The sequence below is a fragment of the Tenrec ecaudatus genome, chromosome 11, assembly GCF_050624435.1.
Source record: "Tenrec ecaudatus isolate mTenEca1 chromosome 11, mTenEca1.hap1, whole genome shotgun sequence".
NCBI classification, from domain to species: Eukaryota; Metazoa; Chordata; class Mammalia; order Afrosoricida; family Tenrecidae; genus Tenrec; species Tenrec ecaudatus.
The window spans coordinates 70,226,945-70,251,079 of NC_134540.1; the positions used below are offsets into that span (position 1 = coordinate 70,226,945).

Genomic DNA, 24,135 nt, shown 5'->3' on the forward strand with positions numbered 1-24,135 from the left:
GTGAATGCCAGGGATCAGGGATCTCCCATGGAGGCAGCGGCCAGGTCTCCAGGCTGCCCCACTGAGGCATCCAGGCACTGGCGGGACTTCCAGAGGGGCGGTGAGAGGGCAAGAACCCCAGTGCCTGGCTCTAGCCTTAAATGAGCCACAGATTCAAAAGCAGGCAGCAGGGGGAAGAAGAGCCCAGAGACACTGCCAGGCCGCGGAGCTCCAGCTTAGCCCCCTGATGGTGACTACGGGTGCCCTACATGGGTGGCATCTTCATTGCTGCCTCCTCTCCTCTTCCTCTTCCTCCTCCTCGGCAGCAGGCCTCCCTGGGAAGAGTGGCAATCAGGCTCCTGCTCTTTGCGGGGAAGATGAGGAAACAAAACAAAAAACACCACAGCAAGTGGCCTGCTAGGGAACACAGAGAAAGGAGGCCCATCCATTGGCTGTAGGACCCTGGGGCTCAGGAGGCAGAGACTATTCTAGCCTGGCCTGGGCCACACGCAAGAAGAGCCAAGCCTCACCCTGCTGCTGGAGCTCAGGCAGGGCGTGGAGAAGAGGTCTCTCCAAGCCGAGGCCGCAGAAGGGCAGCTTCCAATGGACCCCCTGGGAACAGCACTTCCACCCTCGTCCCTGTCAGGAGGCTATCAAGATGGGGCTGCAGGACCCAGGCAGAGACCAGAGGCCCTGGGAAGGTGGCCGCACGAAGCAGGGTGAGAAGTAGGATGGCCCTGGTGCCACCTGGTACCCACCCCACACAGCCAGCAGGCAGGCAGGCAGGCGGGCTCACCAGGCTGTCCGGGTCCACTGGCGACAAAGGATCCTCCGGAAGGCACGGCGGAAGTCCTGGTTGAAGATGGTGTAGATGACAGGGTTAAGTGAGCTATTGCAGTAGCCGATCCAGAAGAAGAACTGGAAGAGGCCGTGGGGCACCGTGCAGTGTTGGGGGCAGATGGCACCCAGGCTGTAGCTGAAGAAGAAGGGGAACCAGCAGAGGACGAAGACGCCGATGACCACAGCCAGCACAAAGGTGAACCGCTTCTCCCGGGTCAACTGGGTCCTGCGACGCCACCACTGGCCGCTTGCAACACCCAGACCCCTGCTCAGGAGCACCTGGCCATGTAAGGTAGCCAGTACCCGAGTGCCCTGGGGCTGCTGCAGGCGGGGACTGCAGGCAGAGGCTGGGGAGGCTGGCAGAGCCTGGGGTCCACCCTCTTCCTCCTCTTCGGCATCCTCCTCTGGAGATGTCTCACAGACACCCTCCTTCTGGCCCTGGCCTGAGTTGGGAAGGGCAGGCCAGTTGGGTGGCAATGTCACTGCCCCAGGATCTTCTAGGGTCTTCCCCTCCTCCCCGGCGGCCTTAGAGTGTCCATTGGCCTCTCCAGCAACAGCCAGGGAAGAGGTCAGGGTTGGCGGCTTGGTTGAAGCCCCTCGGACAAGGGGATGGGGCTGCTTGGAGGCCCCGCCCTTGGAGTCTCCCTTGGCCCTGGGCCCCCGGCGGTTGCTGCGCTTGGCGATCAGGTAGATGCGCAGGTACACGAGGATCATGATGAGGCAGGGTGCGAAGAAAGAGCCGATGCTAGAGGAGAGGACGTACCAGGCCTCCTGGTTGAGCTGGCACTGGGGGCGCCCCTGGGGCTGGGGGCTCTGGTCGCCCTTGTAAATGAGGGGCGGCAGCGAGATGGCGGCAGCGATGAGCCACACGGTGAGGATGATGCCCTTGATGCGCCGAGGCGTGCGCTTGGAGTTGTACTCGAGCGCACGGCTCACGGCCCAGTAACGGTCCAGGCTGATGGCGCACAGGTGCACGATGGACGAGGTACAGAAAAGCACATCCAGTGCCAGGTACACCTCGCACCACGTGTGCCAGAAGTACCAGTAGCCCAGCAGCTCGTTGGCCAGAGAGAAAGGGATGATGAGCGTGGCCACCAGGATGTCCGCGGCGGCCAACGACACCAGGAACAGGTTCTGCGGGGCCCGCAGCGAGCGACTAGTCAGCACCGCCAAGATGACCAGGGCATTGCCAAAGACGGTGAAGAGGATGAGGAAGGTGGTGACCGCCGCGATGGCCGCCGTGGCCTGCACAGAGTAGGGCTCCTGCTGGGGCTCCTGGTGGGGCTCCTGGTGGTCCATGGCGGGTCGGGGTGCGATTGCAGGGGGCGCTCTCGCCGGGGGGGAAGGGGGCGGGCGTGAGTACTGCCCGCCCCAGCACAGCTGGATTCCTTTAGACGGCCAATGGGGCCCTCGGGGGCCCATGGACGTGCTGCAGCTTCATGGTCCCGGTGAAGGGCACCTTGGAGGCCAGGGGTCCTCCAGGTCCAGCTTTTCTACATGCCCTTCCCCCTGAGCCCAGCGTCCTACGTCCTGGTGGTCCGCCCCAGATAAGTTTTCCAAGTTGTTTTGCTGCCGTCCGTGCTGCACCAGGGGCGCGCGGTCCCACCACGCAGCTGCGGGGCGCACCCCGGGGCGCGGGGCCGGGCAAGGGGCGCAGGCAGTGCTCCGAGGAGGTGCGGAGGCCGAGGCGTCCTCTCCGCTCTCGGTTCCCTCGCGTCTGGAGCCGCGTCTGCAGGCAGCCCGCCGCGGTAGGGGAGCAGGGAGGCGAGCAAGCGAGCAAGCGGGGCGGGACCGGGGAGGAGACTGGGCGGGAGCACGAGGCGGGGAGGGCGGCAGGATGACCCACGAAGATGCTCCTCCGGGGAGGATCGCTCAGCGGCCGAGCACCCCCGCCGGGTGCCCCCTCCCCGGCGTCCCTACCCCTTCTCCCCGTGCCCCCACCGTCCGCGCCGCGGGAGGTCAGGCGTCTGGGCGCTCTGAACCGGGGAAGGACACTGCGCTGGGTGCTGGGCAGCGGGGCTAGTGCATCCGCAGACGCCAAGGCGGGACCCCTCTCCTGCAGACTAGAGAGCACGCGGGTCCTCGGCGGGGGTGCGGGGCAGAGCTGGCATCTCTCCCGCCACCGAAACCCCCTAGGAGGGGATGGGTGAGCATGCTGGCGCGCCGAGACGCAAGGAGCCACGCTTCTTAGCCGACCTGGGAGGCCCGTGGCGACTGTCCCAAAGCCCTTCCCCAAATCCTGGCGCATCCCAGTCGGACTCTCCCGGGCTTGCAGAGCCGGAGGAGCCGCGGGCGCGTGGCTGGGTGGCGAGCGCCCTCTGCCGCCTCCCGTGGCTCAGCCTGGGAACGTGCGCGCACACGCACGCGCGCCTCCCTGCGCGGTCCTTGGGGCTCCCAACCCTGATGAGCAGGTAAAGCAGGTGCTTGGATCCTGGGTCCTGTGGCTTCCGCTTCGCGTTCCTCCTCAGCTGCCTCCGTCGCTTCACCCCCCCCCCCAGAAGAGCAAAGGCAATAAGGAAATTGGCTTGCACTCCAATGGAGGCAACAGCCGAGGTTCAGCAAACGGCTTTGTATTTTGGCAAAATGGTGGCAAACGATCCAGCACCTTGACCAGTAGGAAGAAGGGGTCTCTGGCCTGGTGCAGAGCCGGTAAGGGGGGTGGGGGAGTGGCAAGGGTGGGATGTTTTTTGGCACAACTCCCAGAAATAAAGTACATCTGGGGGCTGCCTGCGCGAAGGAGCATCTTCCCTGGGCTGTGACTGTCCCACTCCCTACGTCCATGCTGCCTGCCTCCCCCAAATACATCCCAGACACAGCCCATGGGCGCTAGGGGAAGACAGATTTGGAATAAGGATACATTTCAGACGACCCCGCCCCCTACCCTTCAATGGGCTGCTGAGGCTCTGCCTCAGGCCCCCTCTCCCCACTCACTGTCCATGTGGCCAGGGCCACTCGGCCAGCCTGAGCATCCCCGGGCACTGTTTGCAGACCTTCACAAGGCCCTGATGTTGCAAGTCCAGCCTAGAGGTCTGTCTTGTATTTATAGCCGCCAGCTCTGCATGGCTCCTCTGTGTGTATAAATAAGCATCAATCCACGGCGGAAAGCTGGCCCCTTCAAAGGACCAGCCCTTCAATCGACAGCCCACTGTACCTTTGCTTCTGCCCGCCAGGCATGTACCTGCTGGGGGGGGGGAGCTCGGTGCCTCAGCCCTACCCCGGCTCAGATGCGCAGTACGCTGTCTCCCACCCCAGGCGATGGGTGAGGCAGGAGCAGGGGGTGGCATTCTGCATTCTGTTGATAGATTCTCTTAGTCCTGGGTCATCCCCGCCATCCTACCAGATGACATGGCTATTTGTTAGGTCCAAAATGCCAGAAACCTGATTGTGGGGGAGAGGGCAGAGCTAGGGTGGGGTGGGGGTCTTTCTAGGGAAGCCTCCAGCTCCCTTCCAGGCCACAGCCCAGAGCCATGTCCGGCAGCAGTTTCAGCCCTTTGCTCTAGAGCAAAGCAAGGCTTGTGAAGCCTGGTCCCTGCCTCTTCCCACTACTCCCTGATCCAGGGCACAGAGAACCTGGGCACCCAGGGCCACAGGGCAGGCAGTAGGCAGGAGCCACTGTTCACCATGCATACTCAGACAAGGGTGGCAGTGGGCATGTCCCCAAAGGAACCTTGGGTTTCTATTGAAATCAATCCCAGCCTTCTGTCTGAACTGGCTTCCTAAAGGCCAGAGGCTCCTGGGCTCTGCAGGGCCTGAGGCCAGGGTTCCCACATCCTCCTACCCTGCAAGCCCTCACTGAGAGGTGCTCTCCAGGGCCTTCCCTGAAGGACTATGGGTTCACCTGCCCAGGTGCCCTGCTTACATCTCTAACAGCACAGGAGGGAGCCATCAGAGATAGTCTATGGGCAGTGGTCTGGGAGCTGAGTACACACCCACAGCTGGAGCTGCCTGCCAGCGTCAGCAGCATCAGTGTCCAGGCGCCTGGGCTCAGTTACAGCCCAGGGCCCTAGTGTCACCTTTCTCTCTGCCCCACCCCCAGTCCAGGGCAGTGTGGGCGCCAGCCTTTCTCCAGGTGGTGGGTCAATTACACAACTCAGTTCCACTCCTGGGCTCTCCATCTCCCCCGCACACATGCACCTTCAGGCGCTGCCTGTGTGTCCCGCTCTATCCTCCTTCCCCAATGCCGCCACACACACACACACACACACACACACACACCCAGCTGCCATGAGGCTGCCAGGTGCAGAGCAAAAGCCCACCCAGCAGGTCCATGGCCCTTTCTTCAGCCCTTCCCAAACTAGAGCTGACCTGCCACACCAGGACAGAGTTCATGGCCCAGACCTGCCAACAACTGGAGCTGTCTAGAAGATTCCCAGCCACATCTGGGCATCTGGGCTGCATAGAAAGAGGTGCAGGTAAAGGCCATTGGGGCACAGAAAGGCACTGGAGTCCCTTTCTGGCCCCCTGGACACATGAGTCCTCCCCTCTCTAGGCCTTCCAGGGATTGTTTGCTCTGCCGGAAACACCCTTTCCTCCCTCCCTTCTCCACCCCCTTAGGCAGATGGCTTCCTGTTCTCCAGGATCAGTGCGCCCACTTTAAACCCCAACTTCGGTCCTGAGAGGTAACTCTGCGCTCTCCTTCCAAGTGGACCTCCCCCTCTGGTGGCAACACCTAAGTGGGAGGGGACAGTGACTGCGGCATCAGTGTATGTCCAGGTAAAGGTAACGAGGGACATCCTTGGGAAGAGGGACCACAGGAAGAAAGGTGATGAGATAAAGTTTATTGTGCCAAACTGGCTGATAAACACATGGGGTTAATTGAAGTGCGGAGAGATAAATGGCTCAGTGAGCCTCGCCTTTCTAGTTCTTGGGTCTCTTGCTTTGTAATGGTTGGACCAATGTGCAGCTGCCTTAGCCAGGTCCCTGCTTCAGCTGGCAAGGCTCATTTCCTGCAAGACATCCCCAAGGAGAAGCCGCATGGACCTACCCCGATGCAGGCTTGGGTGCTGGAGCAGCCGTGTGGAGACCCCTGCCAGTGCTGAGATGCTTACACACTCACTGATTTGGCTTTCCTCCTGTGGTCGGCATCATTGCAGGTGTTTTGTGAGTTTGAGGAGGACTTTGTGGATTGGTGTCGGACATTTGGGCTAATGTTGGACTTGTGGGCTCGGGCAGCACTGGGTTGGGATGTTTTCTTGATGTACACTTACCCGTTATATAAAACTCTCTTATACACACGAGTTTCTGTAGATTTGTTTCTCTAATGTCCCCAGAGTAGCACAGGTCACTTAGTACAAAAGTGATATCATCTCTTCTAAAGAAAAGGGGGCCTGGGCACTCCATCTGTGACTGGGAAAGGTGCCGTCTCAGTGCAAAGCCCCGGGGCCACATCTAGACCTGAGAGGGGAGATGGTGGCCAAGGCTCTGGAGCTCACAATGCTTGCCCCCCACCCCACAATCCCCCCTACACACACATATGCAAGTACCCTATCAGGCTCCCTACCTCAGCCGTCCCCAGAAACCCAAGCTTAGAGATCCTTACTCCCAGATCACCCACCTCCCCACCTTCCCAGACCCTTGAGAAAGGTGGTGGCCCTCTCTGGGCCAGACCTAAGGTGCCCTAGTAGCACAACGGTTAAGCACTCAACTGTTAACCAGTGGTTAACACTCTGCAGGAGACAGGTGTGGCAGTCTGCTTCTGGGAAGATGACAGCCTTGTCAACCCCACGGGACACTTCCCCATCCTGTAAGGCCACTACAACTCAAAATCAACTCTGTGGCGATGGCCTGGTCCATCCGAAACCGTCCACCCACTCACTGCCTGTGGCCAAGCTGGGCTTTCTGAGGAAAACACTACATCACCTGGCTTCATATGAAATTCACGAACCAGATCTCTCAAAGGTCCTAATGTGTTCCCCCCACCCTCCCCACACACACAGACCTGGCACACCTTTTCCCTGCCTCAGGACCTTTGCACTGACTGCTCTATCCCAGGATTTTAACAAGGCAGGCCCATCCTCCAGGACTCAGCCGAAACACTACCTCCTCCAGAGTCCTTTTCCAATCTGCAACCAAAAGAAACATCCACTATCACTTACCAATACTAGATGCTTTGTCATGTACTGTCCACCCTTGAATCTAGTCTCCATGAAAGCACCAGTTCCTCTCGGTCTCAGTAGCAGAGCCTGCCTGACCCAGAGTGCCAGTTGAGTATATAAACAGCTGAGCAAGCCCTAGCAGTTGTGTGCTCGGGAAACAAGACCAATGGGTCATAACATGCCAGGGGGCATGGCTAGCACCTCAGAACCCTACCTCATCACACCCCACCTCTGCAGGCTGGCGCTTTAGGAGCTGAACCAGGACTGGACCACCAGGCACTCTGCAGGGTGGGGGGTTGTGGCATAGACGTTGAGCCAGAACTGTCCCAAGGACCAGGCTCTGCAGTGGTGAGTGGTTTGACAAAGAGCCTTGTCTGTAACCACCCCGAGAAGGGCAGGAACCTAGTGTCCCCTCGTACCACTAGACACAGCCAGCCTCCCCTCCTTAAGAACCCAGAATCAGAGACTAATGGTATGTTCCTTCCAGAAAGCACCAAGAGCCTGGAGGCCTTCACAGGGTCCAAAGGACCCCAGGCACATGCCAGACACTTGGCTCAGCCTCCTAGTTATATTTCTGGTTTAAGTAAACATACAACACACATCACCTCTGTCCTATAGGTGTCCCATGGTCACTGCCTGAGGACCTCCCAGAACTGTCACCTGCTAGGAACATGGACAGAGCCCCACCCCCTGCAAACTCAGACACCATGTCAAGAAGCAAGAGGGCCAGTATGTTTCTCTCCCCCCCCCCCCCACAGCAATCCTTCTCTGGAGCTAACGTTGGAGCTAGGCCATGCCCTGTCCCAGAAAATTCTTGAGACTGAAGCCCAACGCTATAGTGGTGTACGAAGACGCCAGATGGGACCTGGCTGCCAGAAGGAATGTGGTCTGGGGTCTTGAAGACTTGTTTTAAAACAAGCAACCATCTAAGTGAAGAGCCAGCCAAGTCCACATGAAAACACACCAGCCTGTGTGACCCCAAGATTGTAACTAAAATCTAAATCCTGAGGGAATGGTATCAGAGTTTACAGGCTGCTCTGGATGAGTGTCCACTTACAAGGTCCCCGCCTGGATTCCACCTCTGGTGAGTCCCGACCATGGTGGGGAGATTTAAATGGCCTTGCCCGCAGGCAGAGCATGGTAAAGACGATGGGGGCAGAGTGTTAAATGTCATACTTATCAGTTGATCTCTTTTGACCTATTTTAAAGTTTTCAGTTTATATTCTGCCTTGTGACTGGGTTTTATCTGTGTTTTTGTCTAGTCTTAGTTGGGTTTTGTGTTTGGGGAAGTGGGGGTTGCTTCCTATTTTGCATGATTTGGTCTATGAAATCCAGCCTAGATAGACCTGGACAGTCACTATACAGATAAATGAACTGGACAGGAAATGTTCTGAAGGGATTATGGGGATACTCACACAAATCTTGATATGATTGGGTTGACTGAATTGTATGTAGGAAAAAAAAGACAAACCCAATACCATCAGAAGGCTGGAGACCCCATGGTCCGGAACAGCTCCTCACCCATTCACCCCCACCAACCCAGCACCAGTTGTAACCAACCCAGGATGGTGGGGAAGGCCACACTCCCCAACTTAAGGCAGCCCAAAACCTCAATCCTGCATTGCTTCTCCCTAATCATGCCACGTGGGACAAGCCCATCAATTCCAGTTTCCTCATCTGGAAGATGGCTGTAACCACATTGGCTCCCACCTCACAAGGCAGTCAGAGAGAGTCGTTTGGGTGTGTGAAGCAGCAGTGCCCAACAGAGCAAGGACTCCATTTTTATTTCTGCCCCAAAAATACCCTTGGCCCCCACCAGGACTGGGTGCTAGCTACTGCTCCCCTCCCACCCAAAGAGCATCCACTGGTTTCTGACTGGCTACAAGACACTGGGCAGAAGGGGCTGGGTCCTGCTGGAGACTTTTCCATAACTGGAATGACCTTCAAAGAAAGGTCAGGAACTTGAGAAAGTGACTGGGGAGACATGTGCAGGGAGGTGTGGGGTTTCACCCTCCCCCTCCCCCACCCTTCTGCTTTTAAGAGACTTCTCCTGGCAAGCCCTAGGGAATGAGATGGGATGAGAATGTCGATAGGGGCCATTGGGGTAGAGATGGGCTTCAGTTCTCCTGGCTCCTCATCCCCCCACCCCACCCCACATTTGGGTACCTCCTACCTAAAGGGTTTCTGCTCTGCAGGAGAGGAAAGTGAGCTCCATGTTTCCTAGAAAGCCTGCAGAACCACATTCTTAGCCCTGGCATCTCAGACAGGGGTGGGGTATGGTGGGGTGTGTCCAGGGTCCCAGTCACAGGCACCGCTCAAGTCCTGTTCCTAATCCTGTGAGAGGTGTGGATCAGCACCATTAGTCCACGAGTTGGGAAAGTTGCAGGCTCCCAGGGAGCTTCAGCACTAATTCCTGCCTCTTCCCCATCCCATAGGACCTGCTGTCCCCGGTGCCCTGGAGAAATGTCACCTCCCATCCCAACATCCTCCAGGGTGAGGGCAGAAAGAGAACAGACAGAGCCAGGCATCTCGTAATGGGCCTGCCTTCCCCTACAACTGAGGGTGCTCGTCTGTCCCCAGCAGGCCTCGGGGGGGTGGGGAACAAGGCGGGAGAAGCTTCTGTCTCAGAGGTGGTGGGCAAACGGGGCTGGAAGACCAGGGGTGCTACAGATGGGCCAAGGGAGGGTGAGGGTTTGAGATGGGCATTACCACTTCTCTAGACAGAAGCTCCCCTGCCCACTTAATGACAAACGACACAGGTTTGACCTCTGGACCTCCCCAAGAGATTTCCAGGTGCCTGGCCTCCTGACAGAGCTGGACTCCCCAAAGCAGCCTGGCTGTCTGCTTCTAGAGATGGGGCAGAGGAAACAATGGGCACTTGGGCTAACCAAGACCTCTCGGGAATGCCAGGAGCGCCTGCTCCAAGCCCCGAGACTGAGCTGGAAGCCAGGGACTGAGAGCGCCTCGCAGGGTCCCCCACACCGAATCGCTCCCCAGTAGAGGACGCCTGCACAGGTGAGTTCTCTCCAGATCCTGGTGCCACCTGCTGACCTCCAGCCTTAGTGCCACTGGGCGGGGGACTCCTGGATTCCACCAGCAAGGCCTCCAGAAGCCTCTGCAAGGGCGACCTGGTGTCAGGTGTGGGGCTCCCGCCGCTGCTGTGTGCCTGAGAACCTGGAACAGGAGTGAATGGTGGTCATGTCCAAGCATCACAGAAGGAAGATGTTTGGGCCCAGGTTCAAAGAGCGGGGCCCTAGCTCCAGCCTTCTTCAGAGATAAAGCTCAGGCCACCATCGACAATAGACCCAGCGGCTCAACCCCAGCTGAGTCCCTGCCCAAGACCCTCAAGACTCCCATATTCTCACTTTCCCACCAGAAACAAGTAGGAATGGGGGTATTCCTGCCCCCACCTGACACCCCCCACCAGCTCCAGGGTCACTACCATGATCAGGTCTCTTAGCTCCCCAATGACCTCTCCTAACCCTACCCCAGTCTTCTCTGTGATCCCACTCAACCTTGGTCACTCTATGCAACTCCCCCTACTTCCCATCCTGCATCAGAGAGCACTGGTAGCCACGTCCAAAACCAGGCCCGGTTTCTAGTCCTACAAGTCTTCACCCCCCAAGGGCGGCCTCTTGCTCCTCACTCCTGCCCAAGCATCAAAGCCTTCACCTCAGTGTCAACTAATAAGGTCTCCCCATGTCCGCCATGGGCCTCAATCTGTGTCTAGCAACTCATCCTGACAGGAGCCTCCTCTACCTTCCAGCTGACTCAGTTTCCTAATTCTTCAAAGCTCCTCAGACCGCTGTTTCACAAACCCTGACCCCTGAGCACAAACCCTGACCCCTGAGCACAAACCCTGACCCCTGAGCACTTGGGCCTGATCACTTCTGTACTTCCCCGCCTCCACCCCCACCCCCCAAGACTCTGCTGCCCCCCACCGCTGAACTTGCCCTTCTGGAGACATCTTCAAACCCCTTTTCTCTTCTGCCCACACAACTTGAGTCCTGATGGCCAATTAGCTAGCCCACACCTAGCTACTACCTGAGCAGCCAGCTGGGGCGGGCTGGGGGCAGCACTGCCCCTAGGTTTTCACACTCAGATCTTGCCACTTGTCAGCTGGGCAACCTTATGTCACCCTCTAAGACAGTGATTTTCAACCTGTGGTTCACGACCCCTTTGGGAATTGAACACCCTTTCACAGGGGTCGCCTGATTCATAATAGTAACAAAGTGACAGCGATGAAGTAGCAATGAAAATCATTTGATGGCTGTGGGGGGTCACCACAGCATTAGGAACTTTATGAAAGGGTCATGGCATTAGGAAGGTTGAGAACCACTGCTCTAAGATCCAATCCCTCAAAGTCTCCTCCTAAGAGATCCACATAAGCAAACATGGGACTCCATCTGTCTCTCTTCTCCCCATCAAGTCCAGAGCTTCTCAGCTCCTACCCGAGGACAGCCTCCCTCCAAACATTCCAGATGCTCGAGGGCAGAGTTTCTCCACCTTCCTCATGCCACGGCCTTTCATACAGTTCCTCATGCGGTGGTGACCCCCCCCCAACCATAAAGTTACTTTCATTGCTACTTCATAGCCGTAATTTTGCTACTGTTAGGAATTGGACAACCCCTGTGAAAGGGCCGTTTGATCCCCAAAGGGTGGAGACCTATAGGTTGAGAACCGCTGCTGAAGCATCTCCCTTCCCCAGCACCAGTGGGTCGTCTCTGCATGCTCCCAAGTCCACCCTTATCAACGCCCTCGGCTCGCAGCCTCTCCCAGGTCCAGTCCCTCAACTTCACTATACTCAACCCTCCAGGCAACCACCAAGTTCATCGGCACATCTTCTGCTCTGGTTCATCTCAAAGACCACTTATTTACATAAGTGTGTGTGTGGGAGACTCATCCACATGTTCAGCAAAAGGCGTTCAACTGCTTTGCTGTCCACAAGTGAAAGGCTTCAGCTACATGCCCTTTCCTTATATCCCACACAAAAGTAACCCCCAATGACCCAGGCCCTTCCTGTAAGGAACTGAAACTCACACTCAAAGGAGAGCCTAAGAGTGACCCTTTGTGACCTCGGCTTAGGCAAAGTCTTCTCTGATGTAACACCAAAGGCACCAAGGGGTTAAAAAAAAGATACATGGAACTTCCTTCAAAGTGGAAACCTGAGCTCCACCGACACCATTCAGGAAAGGGAAAAGAAATATTCACAAAATATTCACAAATCCTACCAGATTTGAGCCTGGTATCCGGAATACATAAGGAATTCTTATTCTAAGCCAAATTTTAAAATGGGCAAAGAGTTTGAATGGGCATTTTGCAAAGATGACTTACCCACAGCCAATGAGCACATGGGAAAGTGCTCTGTGCCATTAGCCCTCAGGGGAAAGCAAAGTGACAACTAGATGCCGTGTCCCCCACTGGTGTGACTAACCCAGCGGGCAATTGGCAGCCACTGTTCACAAGGAAGAGGAGGAACAGAGCTCCCAGGTGGCCGGGCGAGAATGTGAAAGGGCACACCCCCCTTTGGAAAGCAGTGTGACAGCGTCCTAATAACTTCAATTGAGTTCCCTCTGACCCAACAATTCTGCTCCTGAGTCTATACCCAGGAGAACCTAACGCCACGTCCCCACGCACACAGGTGTCCCTAAGCCAAAGGTAGAAATATTCAAAAGTCACCCGCTGTCCAATATAATTGGGTATGTCCAAGCCACCCCAAAGGCAGGGTTCATGCCACAGGAGTGAGCCTCAGAAACGCACACGAAGCGAAGGCTTCCAGTCACAAAAAGGCCACACACTTGCTTCCATTGGTATGGAATGTTCAGATGGACAAATCCAAGGGGCACAAGGTGGTGGGGGGGGGGCAGTTAGTAGGCATGGAGTTGCTTCTGAGATGATGGGAAAGTCAGAATTAACTGGGATGGTTGCAGTTTTGTTTGTGCATTAAAAGCACCGAGCCGTCTACTGTAAATGGACAAGCTGTAGGGCACATATGTTACACAGTCCCTATCGGATTTGGTTTTGTTTACTGTGGTGTCAGTCCTGGTCCATGGCGACCCCGTGTGGACAGAGTAAAACTGCTCACGAGTTGGCAGGCGGCACCTTCTAGAAGCAGATGGCAAGCACGGTGTTAAGGCACCTGCTCCGGGTGGCTTTGAACCACCAGGTAGTCAAGAAACGGCATTTGCTCCAACCAGGGCCTCAGAGGGGATAGTTACCTGAGGAGAACGAACAACCTCAACACTTGGGACCACGCTTAGCAGTTCAAAGCCACCAGCAGCAGCTCCGAAGGAGAAAGACTGGGCTTGCTACTCCTGTAAACAGTCTCGGGAACCCCCAGGGGGTCAAACCAAGTTTCGGCCAGTATACAACATGACCCATACGCTCTCATCTGCCACCACCCCCCACCCAGAGGTGATTCTCACACGGAATGTTCTGCTCAGCCCATTTCCTTCTTACCACGTCTGAACATATCCCTCAATCACGCACCTCGTGTCTTATCGGTTTTGAGCTTTCTGTGGCTTGGGCTCTGAGCAGCATTATGCTTCGGAGAGCCATCGCTGTGTGTAGCTGCGGCTCACTTCTTTTCCACTGCTGCCACGACGCTCCCTTGCGCAAGGGTACTGCAATTCCCTCATCCATTCCTCCGCCCTTGGTTCTTTAAATCTTGTTCTTGTTCCTCAGACCACCCTGGCCCCATCACTCACCTCTGCCAGGGGAGCTGTAGCCACTGGGTCTGCAGTCGTAAAACCTAAGGACCCGTTTGATATCCAAGGCACTCAGGTTCCACCGCTGGCCGATGGGGATACTCGGGTCCCAGAGCGGGAGAATGGTGGGGATTCCACGCCGGCTGAAGGCAAGCCTAGAACCCAGCAGGCAGAGAGCTGAGTCTGGATCCCAGGGAGGGCAAGACCCAGGAGAAGAACTAAGGAAAGAGGAGGCCCTCACCTCCCATAGTGCATCACTGATGCGTAGTCATAGGGCACCAGCATGTTGCTGCTCTGAGATTTGAGGAAGTTGATTTCATAGCCTGGCAGAAAAAGAACACTTGTGAATGTGGGAAGAAGGCAGAAGCAGGGGAGGTACGGAAGACAGCAGACGATATATGGACGGGGGAGTGGATCTGACTTTTCAGACTTCTGGGAAGCTGTCATCAATCCTGAGCAGTTAGAAATGATCGCCCTGTGTCTTCCACCTGCCCCAGCCCAACACGGATCCTGGTCTCCTTTGCACCTGTATCATCTCACCCTCCCGCCATGGGAGGGCGTCAGATCTTTTCCTAGACCGTTGGGAGGTGCCTGGACAGTATGGCCGTTGGATGGTTAGTGATGTCACAATAGTTCTACCCACCTCTCGACTCTTCCTTTCCTCAAATCCATCATCTGGGGGGCTAATCTTCGCTTGACAGTCTGCCTCTATGAAGTCACACAAGGCTGGGACAGCACGGATGCTCTTCCTACTCCATGGGCAGCTTTTAGGACCCTGTAGCCCCAACACCCTGCTGCCCTGGGCCTGGCAGCTTTCATGCCTCCACATTTCCCAAGGCCACCAGCAGCCTCCTTCTCTCTAATCGGCTGTCCAGTGTCTATGCTAATCAAAGCCATTGAGTTGACTCGGACTCAGTGACCTTACAAGGCAGATGGGGCTCCCCAAAGACATTTCAAGGCTGTCAATCTTTTCTGAAGCCGACTGCCTCATCTTGATCCCAGGAAGGGGCTGGTGGATGCAAACCACCATGCTGCCTACCCTAAACATATCTGACTCTAGAGAAGTCATTTGTTCCTGTTAAGACGCTTCTATTAGACATGGTTTTGAATAGGCCATACCATCTCATGGCTGTGAGATAAAATTATAAGATATGAAAGTCTCTCATTCAATATTTTCCTCCCACCCCTGTAACAGTTCATCTCTGCTAGTATAAGAAGTTGATGACAGTTTGTATATCTTTGTAGCTTTTTTCTATATAGATTAATATAGATCCTCATTTTCCTTCACTCTTAGGTTAGGAAAGGACTTTTCAGTTAAGGTACCTGATATTTTAAACTTTAAAAATGTTTTTTTAAATCTAATGCTGTGTGTTTTCTAACGCAATAATTTCTGCACCTTCATTTATTCCTGGCTGCCCTCCCCTCTCCTAGTTGGGCTCCCGTTTCCCTAGTCCACATGCGCGTTTACCAAGCGCTGCCGGGTCTGAAGCACTTATTCTCCTCTGCAGGACCATCGCGATGACTTAAATTCCTTCCATATCTATTTCTTCTGTAACTCAAGAGCTAAGCAACTTTTGATGTGTGCTTTCTAACATTTTCCCAAGTAGAAGTAGTTGCGAATTTTGACGATTTCCTTTTACTATAGCATGACCAGAACATGTCTTACCGTGACACACGTGAGGTTTTTCATGGCTCTGTGTAAATTTTCACACGTAGTCCCATGAGCACTTGAAAGGGTACTATCGTCTGTTTGGGGTTCAGAATCACCAATCACCTCCCCCTACACTTCTCCAGCCTATCCTCTGGTCTCAACCCTCATCCCATCAGTAGCAAGGGCTGCTCCCCATCTTCCCCCAAATACCATCTCCTCAGGGCTCTAGGCCTGCTGGTTCCGGTCTGTCAGATGCTTCAGTCCAGGGGCAGCAGAGGCGTGTATACCCATAAGAGCCCTTTGGTTGCTAGCAGTCCTTCCAGTTCCTTCTCTGCACCCCCACCAGACCAAACCCGACCATGCACTTAGCTCTCCTCTCCCCTCATGAAACCCTTTGGCCTTTACCCACCTCACCTTCAGTGGGCAGTTGACCCCACCAGGATGGGGACCCCCACCAACTCCTGGGACCAGGTCAGGTGCTCAGTCTCACGCCCAGTACAGCTGCCAGTCATCAGCACTCCTCAGAATGCCCCCTCCCCCACCAGCTGAGCCCCAGCATGTGACTCCTGGTGCCTGCAAGCACCCCAGCCCCTGCTGCAGCCCCCTTCACCTGGCACTTGCCACAAGCAGCCTAGAGGCTCCAGGGCTGTCTCCTCCACCATCCCCCTTCCCAGCTGGAGCAGAGCCTTACACACACACCCCTATGCCTGGCACATGAGAGAGGGTTGGGGTGGGGGGGGGGGAGGCATGGAATCCACAGCAGCAGCTGGACCAGTCTCCTGGTCCCAATGAGCAGCAAGAACACCACTCTCCCCATGGGTATTAGCCAGGGAGGTGTGGGGTGTGGGGGTGGACTTCTTCCAAGAGTGAGGCATCTCTGCAGGCCCTGGCTTGAGCCTGCTGCCCTCTCCCCACTCCGTCCTGTCCCAGAGACTCCCAGGCCCTGCTTAACCCGAGCAGAACCCGACTCACCTGGGAGGATCTCATTCCAGTTGACACGGATGTAGCGGTCCCGGTCGGCCCGGGCATGCTCGTGCCAGAAGCCCAGCACGTGCATCAGCTCATGCAGCGCAATGCCCGGGCCCTGCTGGAGACAGACGGGCTCCAGGGACACCACCTGCATCCCTCCACTGCGCCCCACATTCGAGAAGCACCTGCAGGCCCAGGAGAAATGGTCAGCACCATGGACCCAGGCGCGTCCCTCCTGTCAGCCCCTCCTGTCAGCCGCAGGCCCGCTCCCCTCACTGCCTGGCTTCCCGAGATGGTCTAATGGAACCCTGCCAGCTGTGCCTGAGAAGGCAGGCATCGGTATTAACGTGGCCCGGGGTCACTGCTTACATTCATGGGATCTCAGACCCCCCCCTGCTCCCCAGTGGGCTTTCAGACAGGCATTTCTCTCCCACTTCCTCTCAGAGAAGGGGCTCAGAAATCGGGGGACTTGCCCCAAGTCAGCAACTCACGTCTGCTGCTATATCCTGGAGTCAGGATTCAAAGCCAGGCCTACTCCCCAAAGCCTGTACTCACTACGCACCAGACCCTCCCTCTGAGGACTTTTAGAAAAGAGGTGCCAGCCCGGTGGTAACTCTGCCCCCCCCCCCCCATACTGAGAGCGGCAGGCCCATCGCCCACTAGGCGAATCCACAGGAGTGGCAGGGGCACTGTGGACAACAGTGTGAACTAGAAGTTCTCAACCTGTGGGTCCAGACCACTTTGGGGGTCCAATGACCCTTTCACAGGGGTCACCTAAGATCATCAGAAAACACATAAGTACTTCACAATATATAATTGCATATTGTTTTGTGATTAATCACTATGCTTTATGTTTATGTTCAATTTGTAACAATGAAAATGCATCCTGCCTATCAGATTATTTACATGATGATTCCTAACAGTAGCAAAATGACAGTGATGAAGTAGCAAGAAAAATTTTATGGTTGGGGGTCACCACCACCTGAGGAACTGTAGGAAAGGGTCACGACCTGAGGAAGGTTGAGAACCACTGCTCTAGACTGTTTGGAGAGCATGATCCACTGCCATCAAGTTGATGGCAGCGCCTGGCCATCTTGTAGGACAGAAGAGAGCCGCTCCCTCGGGTCCCCAAGCCCACATGTCTACAGAACAGGAGACTGCATCTTGTCCCTGTGCAGTGGCTGGAACGTTGGAGCTGCCAACGTTGAGATGAGCAGGTCAGGGCTTGAGCCCGGCACGGACAAGGCTCCTCCTTGCAGGTGAGGGTTCCGGGCTGGATGCGGAAGCCAAAGCAGCCACGGTCCCCATGCGTGCTAATCGCACACTCCTTCCGCGGACTCGGGGGCACTTACCCAGACATGGGGACGATGGAAATGAAGTCTCTCTGGCCCTTGTATGCGACAAACCTGATGCAGGTCAGGTACTCAAACTCGGCAAACGCCTTCAGGATGACTTGCCGGCTGGATTCATCTGGGGGAGAGACACCCTGAATGAGCACCCTCCCTGGGTCCTTGGAGGTCTGGGCCTGAGGCTTCGGACTCTCCCCAGGGGAAGGTCAGGACAGGGCAGCGAGAGCATGTCGGAGAGGAGCCAGACTCCAGGCCAACCGTGACTCAGACAGTGAGTCACTGGTTTCTAAATGGACAAGGGTTCCCCACATCAGCTCTTTCTGGATTGCAACTCTCCGAGCTCAGGAGACCTGGGGAGGAAGTGGACATGGACTGGAGGGTCTTCTGGAGCTGGGATCTGGGTGATGATGGGGGACAGGCGGGGGTGGGTGGGGTGGTGAAGTAAGAACCAAAATCAAACCCCCACTGGCCTCCGGTCCGTTCTGATTCATAGCACCCCCTCAGGGCAGAGTGGAACTGCCCCCCTAGCGTTTCTAAGGCTGTACATCTTTACAGAACAGACAGCCTTGTCTTTCTCCCTCGGAGCAGCTCCATGGGTTTGAACCATAGACCTTCGGTTAGCATTCCAAGGTTTAACCCACTGCACCATCAGGGCTCCATGGTGACAGGGGAGGAAGAGAGAAGAGAAATGTGACAGAAGCCAGAGCTTCGTTAGAGTAAGGAGCACCGTACTGTTCACCAACCACGGAGTGCCTGCACCCCCTCTTCCCCCCACACCACTCACTGTAGTCTCTGGAGAGCAGGAAGGGGATCTCCACAAGCCCGTTGCTGCTCTTGGGCCACTTGTTACTGGCAGCCGAGAACAGCTGGAAGGGGCTCTGAGGAGAGAAGGTAGTGCAGGGGGTCTCTGAGGATACCAAGACCACTCGCGCTTCTTGCCCACCCCCCAGGGCTGCCACTGCTCCGGCCACAAGAGCCCCCCTAGATAGGAGGGGCAGTGTGGGGGCCTGTGATGGGGAGCCCAAAAGAAACTGCATGGGCACATCACCGTGGGCTGTCACGTGAATGGCGTGCAAAGCATAGCCCTTTGCTCTTGTCATCGGCTCTCTGGAGCAGGAAAATAAAAGCGAAGAGGGCAGTTCCAAGAGGGCAGCTCATACAGACTCCAGGCTCCAGAGAGCGACCCAGCCCCTCAGCAGGGTCTTACCCCCCAGAGGACGGCCACCTGCCCACCGTGCTCCAAGGCGAAGTCGAGAGGAGGCAGCGGCAGGTCTTATCCAAGCTAAAGCGAAGGTCTCCTTTCTCCTCCCACCAACCTGAACCCAGGAAGCAGGTCCTGACCCTCCAGCGCGTTTCTCGCCCTTCCTTTCCCTGGCAGTCACCCAGCTTCCCGCTCCACCAGGGACCTCACCCTGGGCCCATCTGCCTCCTCATGGACCCTGGCTTCCTCCAACAGCTCCCCAGGGGTGACCTCCAAACCACCGGAACACACTGGCTTCCCACCCAGTCACTGTCCCACTTGGGAGTCTGCCATCCTCCCAACCCCCACCTCCAAACTCACTACCATCAAGTTAGTGCCAACTCACAGCGACCCTGGAAGACAGGTTAGAATGGTCACTGTGGGTTTCCGAGACTAACACTTTATGGGAGTGGAAAGCCCCATCTTTCTCCCTTGGAGCCAGCCACTAGCAGCTTCGAACTGTTGACCTTGTAGATAACAGCCCAACTCGTAACCACTGTGCCACCAGGGATCCCCCAGCCACCCAAGAAATAGTCCCACTGTCCTGAACAGAGTGTACCCCTAGGTGCCGAGTGGGTTCCCTCCCAGAGTGACCCTGTGTCCACAGAACCAAACAACCGCCCCCTGCAGCCACTGTGCCACTCTGAACAAAGGTCACCCCATTTCCTCCTCCCTTTCGGGCTGCCTTCAGCCCCAGGAAAGATGGCCTCTGCAGTCCGCCTCGTGTCCTCTTCCCCAAGTCACCGCTGCCCCTGGGTCCCTTCACACTTCCCCGCCACACCCCCATCCCAACCCCACAAGCTGTGCTGACTTCCTTCAGCACGACCCTTTGAGAGATCCTCCCCCCTCCCCCCCGCGGGGCACTGTCCTGGGTCTCCAGGGTGCAAGCCTCCTCCTTCAGAAAGCCTCCCTCGGGCCGGCTGTGGCTGCCACTGTGGACGTGGCCTTCCCTCCCCATAAGGCTGGCTTGTTCACAAGTATCACTCAGACGGACTTTTAAAGAGGACAGGGGCTGCTTACCAAGCTATGAGCACTGAAGATCAGCTCCCCCTCCCAAAAAACCCTCATGATTTGGGGGAGCGAGGCCCCATCCGGAGGTGACTGACACCGAGCATGCACGCCCACACTCACTGGCCGGATGATGTCCCCCTCAAGGAGAAAGCTGTTCTCGGGGGTTTCCTCTGGGAAGAGCTCTGGGAAGGAGGAAGGGAAGGTGTGCTAGCCGTTTCCCTCCTGGATGCAGACCCAGAGGAGGCTTCACGGCCAGGTCAAACAGCCCAACAGTGGCCTCTCCCCCTCCCCCTCCAGCTCTGGAGCTAGCGCCTCCCTGGAACTGCGGCTGTGTGGCCTTGGGCATGGCACGCAACCCCTCTGAGCCCCAGTCGAAAGGGGTGCTGCTGCTTGGCCTGACCAGCTCCTTCCCCTGCTCAAGTATAGCCACGGCAGCCACGGCTCCCACAACTGAACCGTCCCACCGTCCCACCGTCCCACCGTCCCACCGTCCCACCGTCCCACCGTCCCACCGTCCCACCGTCCCACCGTCCCACCGTCCCACCGTCCCACCGTCCCACCGTCCCACCGTCCCACCGTCCCACCGTCCCACCGTCCCACCGTCCCACCGTCCCACCGTCCCACCGTCCCACCGTCCCACCGTCCCACCGTCCCACCGTCCCACCGTCCCACCGTCCCACCGTCCCACCGTCCCACCGTCCCACCGTCCCACCGTCCCACCGTCCCACCGTCCCACCGTCCCACCGTCCCACCGTCCCACCGTCCCACCGTCCCACCGTCCCACCGTCCCACCGTCCCACCGTCCCACCGTCCCACCGTCCCACCGTCCCACCGTCCCACCGTCCCTCCGTCCCTCCGTCCCTCCGTCCCTCCGTCCCTCCGTCCCTCCGTCCCTCCGTCCCTCCGTCCCTCCGTCCCTCCGTCCCTCCGTCCCTCCGTCCCTCCGTCCCTCCGTCCCTCCGTCCCTCCGTCCCTCCGTCCCTCCGTCCCTCCGTCCCTCCGTCCCTCCGTCCCTCCGTCCCTCCGTCCCTCCGTCCCTCCGTCCCTCCGTCCCTCCGTCCCTCCGTCCCTCCGTCCCTCCGTCCCTCCGTCCCTCCGTCCCTCCGTCCCTCCGTCCCTCCGTCCCTCCGTCCCTCCGTCCCTCCGTCCCTCCGTCCCTCCGTCCCTCCGTCCCTCCGTCCCTCCGTCTCCATCCTGCTCGGAACCCCTCGGAGCATGCCACAGGCTTCCTCTCGCTGCTATCTCCACCTGTGTCATCTCTGCTCACGCTCTCCTCCACACAGGTCCACCTGCTCCATCCCCCCACCAGAGTTCCTGCCCCAGCAGGCTGCCTTCTTCATGACCCCTTTTGGTGCCTATGTTGGCTTCCCTGGAAGCAGAGCCTGAGACAGGAAGTCTCCTGCAAGTGGCTATTGGGGCAGTGATCTCAAGAGAAATTGGGAGGGAGGGAAGCAAGAGGGGCCAGAGAAGACAGCTCAGCTGAAGGGAAGGCTCACTGTGTCCCACGGAAAGTTCTAGAACCTGAATAGTCCCACAGAGTTGTTCCACCTTGAGCCAAGAGATTAGACTCTGTCTATCTCTGGATGCCTGTGGGCATCCAGGCAGTAGCCCCCCCACCCACCCCCCCAGGCATCCTTGGCTGGAGCATTTCATCTGACCCAGGGCAAGGCTGTGGAGAGGCACCAGCTGAGAGGCATCAGTAGCCAGAAGTCACAGCAGCTGCGGAACGGTGCGCTCCCCAATGACGGGCACCTGGGCAGAGCAGCGCTCCCCAATGACGGGCACCTGGGCAGAGCATCGACTGCAGCAGCCTCGCCAGAGTTCTCAGGGGCACCAGTAACTCAAGCTGAGGGTCTGAAGCTCCATCCCAGGGGAGACTAGTTCTAGCTACCATCTGACCGTGTACAGGGCGCAGAAGGGGTACCACACCTCTGTGCCCACTAACCCAAGAGGACTGACAACACTCGGGCAGGTCACACCGTGCGCCCCCCCCCCCACACACACACCCAGGAGCTCCCCTTCTCTCCTAAGGCAAGCCCCCCCGCCCTCTCCCTCCTGCCCCCGCCCCCCGCCACCACACGGCTCCACCATCGGGGTGTGGTTCCTTTCTCATTCTTCAGTGGAGCAATCCCATCCGGGGGTCCTGGTGCTCACGCTCCTTTGCGCACACCCCCCACTGATGATGATGTTCCACCCGCAGACTCAGAGGTCCAAGGACCCATCCTGTTATCCATTCATTTGTAATAAGCCCGAGTGTCCCGCTTCTTCAAGAGAATCGGTACACACCATAGGAGACAGGAAGAGACTTTAAACAGGTCACCCGTAGAACGACTGCCCACTCGTAGCTCCCCGAGTGTGCTGTACCCTGAGCCCAGCCTCTTCTGCTCATGCAAGTCTTCCTCATGCCTTTACACGCACGCACGCACGCACGCACGCACGCACTGCCCTCACCTTGGTTAATCTCAAGGATGTCCTTGCCCCCGGGCACCTGGGTCTCTTCTAGGGAGCTGGTATCACAAGAAGCTCCTGGGCAGCTGGAGATGGAGGGCACTCCAAGGGTCAAGCCTGGCCCAGACAGACAGACAGAAGCACATATACACCAACGCCAGGGTTAAGGCTGGTGTCGGACTTACAGACCCAGCTTCTTTGGGAATGGTAGGTCCCCAGTAAGGAGCCTGAGCTGGTGCCAGGCATAGACAATGTCCCTCATCCAAACCCATACTTGGTTGGAAAACCAGCCCTGTTCTCAGCACAGGTGTGTGTTGTGGGGGGGGGGGGCGGTTTGTCAGGGAAGAGGAAGGAAGGAGGGAGGGAGGCAGAAATATGCCCAACTCTACCCTGATATAGCAGCGCAGAGGCTGGAGCCTTCTAAGGAGTCTCTTTTCTCAGCCTGGGTTTCTGGACTTGGGCCAGCTCTAGCCTGCAGGGGAGTGCCCCATATGCAAACAGCAAGGCTGTCCAGAGCACCTGACATGTGTTCACCGGCCCAGGGAGCTTCCAGAAGACCCAGGCCCCTAAGAGCTGACTCCTCCTTGGGACTTTCCAGAAGAGCTCTCATACTCCGGACCAGCTAATGTTCCCGTTGGCCCCCACCACATTCTCCCAGCTGCTCCTAAGCCTTCCAGAAGCCAGACAAAACCGGGGGGGTGGGGAGGGAGGGCAAGAGGCCTACCTGGCAGGCATAGCAGACCCAGCACCCAGGCCCAGAGGCTGGCAGTGCTTTCCATGGTGGGCACCCACTGCCCCCTCAGCAAGCAAGAGGGTTAACCCACTGGAAGGCCAGGGTAACTACACGTTCTGGGCCACTCCTTCCTTAAATAGCAGTTCCTCCTGCTCCCACATGCAGGCCGGCTCAACAGCCTCCACCTGCAGCCCCTCCGCGGACTCCTGCTCCTACCCGGACCCCAGCATTCTGGACCCAGGTGGATTCCTTCCTGGCCAAAGTGGTGGGAGGGGAGCACAGGAGCAGGGCAGGGCAGGACACCAGCCACGGTAAGGGTGGGGCCCCATTCAGGATGGTGGGCAGCTGAGATCCCCTCCCGCCACCAGGGGGCAGAGAAACATCGCAGAAAGGCTGGGGGTAGCTGAGCCTGGGTGCTAGAAGGGGGCCGCCTCCTCCACCTGGGAGCCTTCTGCTCCTGGTGGGGAACTATCCAGGACCAGGGGTGCCCCAACCTAAGTGTGGGAGCAGGGAGAGGTCACTACATTTTAAATAAATGTTTATTTTAGAAGACATTCAGAAAATTGGAGAGGTAAACACACACTCAGCAACACTTCACAGGCCAAACACCATGCAACCAACCAGCCCCCCAGAGAAGCCCACCTTTGGGGAAAGGTCACTCACCTTTGGCTACCTACACCCTCCCCTGGACATTCCCCCTGCAGTCCTCACGAGAGCACTGATGCTCATTTTACAGACTGGGGGATGAAGGCTCCTTACCTGTTTTTGTCCTAGTCCCCTGGGCCGCCCAAGGACTCTCTCTGGATCTCAATTCCGGAAGCGGGGAGCATGCCCAAGTTGGGGGTGCAGGCACACCCTCTCAAACTATGTGCCCTGAGTGGAAGTGAATGACCTAAGGTCTCTAGGTCTTGCCCAAAAGCAACTACCAGCATCGCCTCTGTGTTTGGAACCTGGCTTTCTCAAAGGACCCAGAACCATACAGCACCAGGAAAAAGCAGATGCCCCAACGGGCCCAGGCAGGGCAGAGACATAAAGAGACACAGAGCTACATGCTTGAGATCAGCACACTCTACTGTAAGGCGCATACATTCCTTCATACAGAATGCATGCGTA

The 24,135-nt window shown here is 57.2% G+C and overlaps 2 protein-coding genes across 2 annotated transcripts; both read right to left on the minus strand.

Annotated features, from left to right (window-relative positions):
* Positions 1-771: 771 nt before the first annotated feature.
* Positions 772-2,118, minus strand: ADRA2B (adrenoceptor alpha 2B). The gene has a single exon (XM_075562673.1). The coding sequence runs from the start codon at positions 2,116-2,118 to the stop codon at positions 772-774; it is 1,347 nt and encodes a 448-aa protein (XP_075418788.1).
* A 91-nt stretch (positions 2,119-2,209) lies between these two features.
* Positions 2,210-23,068, minus strand: ASTL (astacin like metalloendopeptidase). The gene is made up of 10 exons (XM_075562674.1): positions 23,014-23,068; positions 22,293-22,406; positions 19,962-20,023; positions 18,375-18,468; positions 17,594-17,711; positions 16,245-16,426; positions 13,863-13,944; positions 13,622-13,776; positions 9,793-10,088; positions 2,210-2,548 (listed from the first exon to the last, which is right to left on the minus strand). Exons 1-10 carry the CDS (start codon positions 23,066-23,068, stop codon positions 2,210-2,212), a joined length of 1,497 nt encoding a protein of 498 aa, XP_075418789.1.
* Positions 23,069-24,135: the final 1,067 nt, after the last annotated feature.

Coding starts and splice junctions, on each gene's coding strand:
- ADRA2B (XM_075562673.1), bottom strand. CDS start 2,118: ATGGACCACCAGGAGCCCCACCAGGAGCCCCAGCAGGAGCCCTACTCT.
- ASTL (XM_075562674.1), bottom strand. CDS start 23,068: ATGGAAAGCACTGCCAGCCTCTGGGCCTGGGTGCTGGGTCTGCTATGC. Junction 17,712..18,374: donor CCTGCTCTCCAGAGACTACA/GTGAGTGGTGTG, acceptor TCTCTCCCCCAG/ATGAATCCAGCCGGCAAGTC. Junction 10,089..13,621: donor CTACAGCTCCCCTGGCAGAG/GTGAGTGATGGG, acceptor CTCCTGTTCCAG/GTTCTCAGGCACACAGCAGC.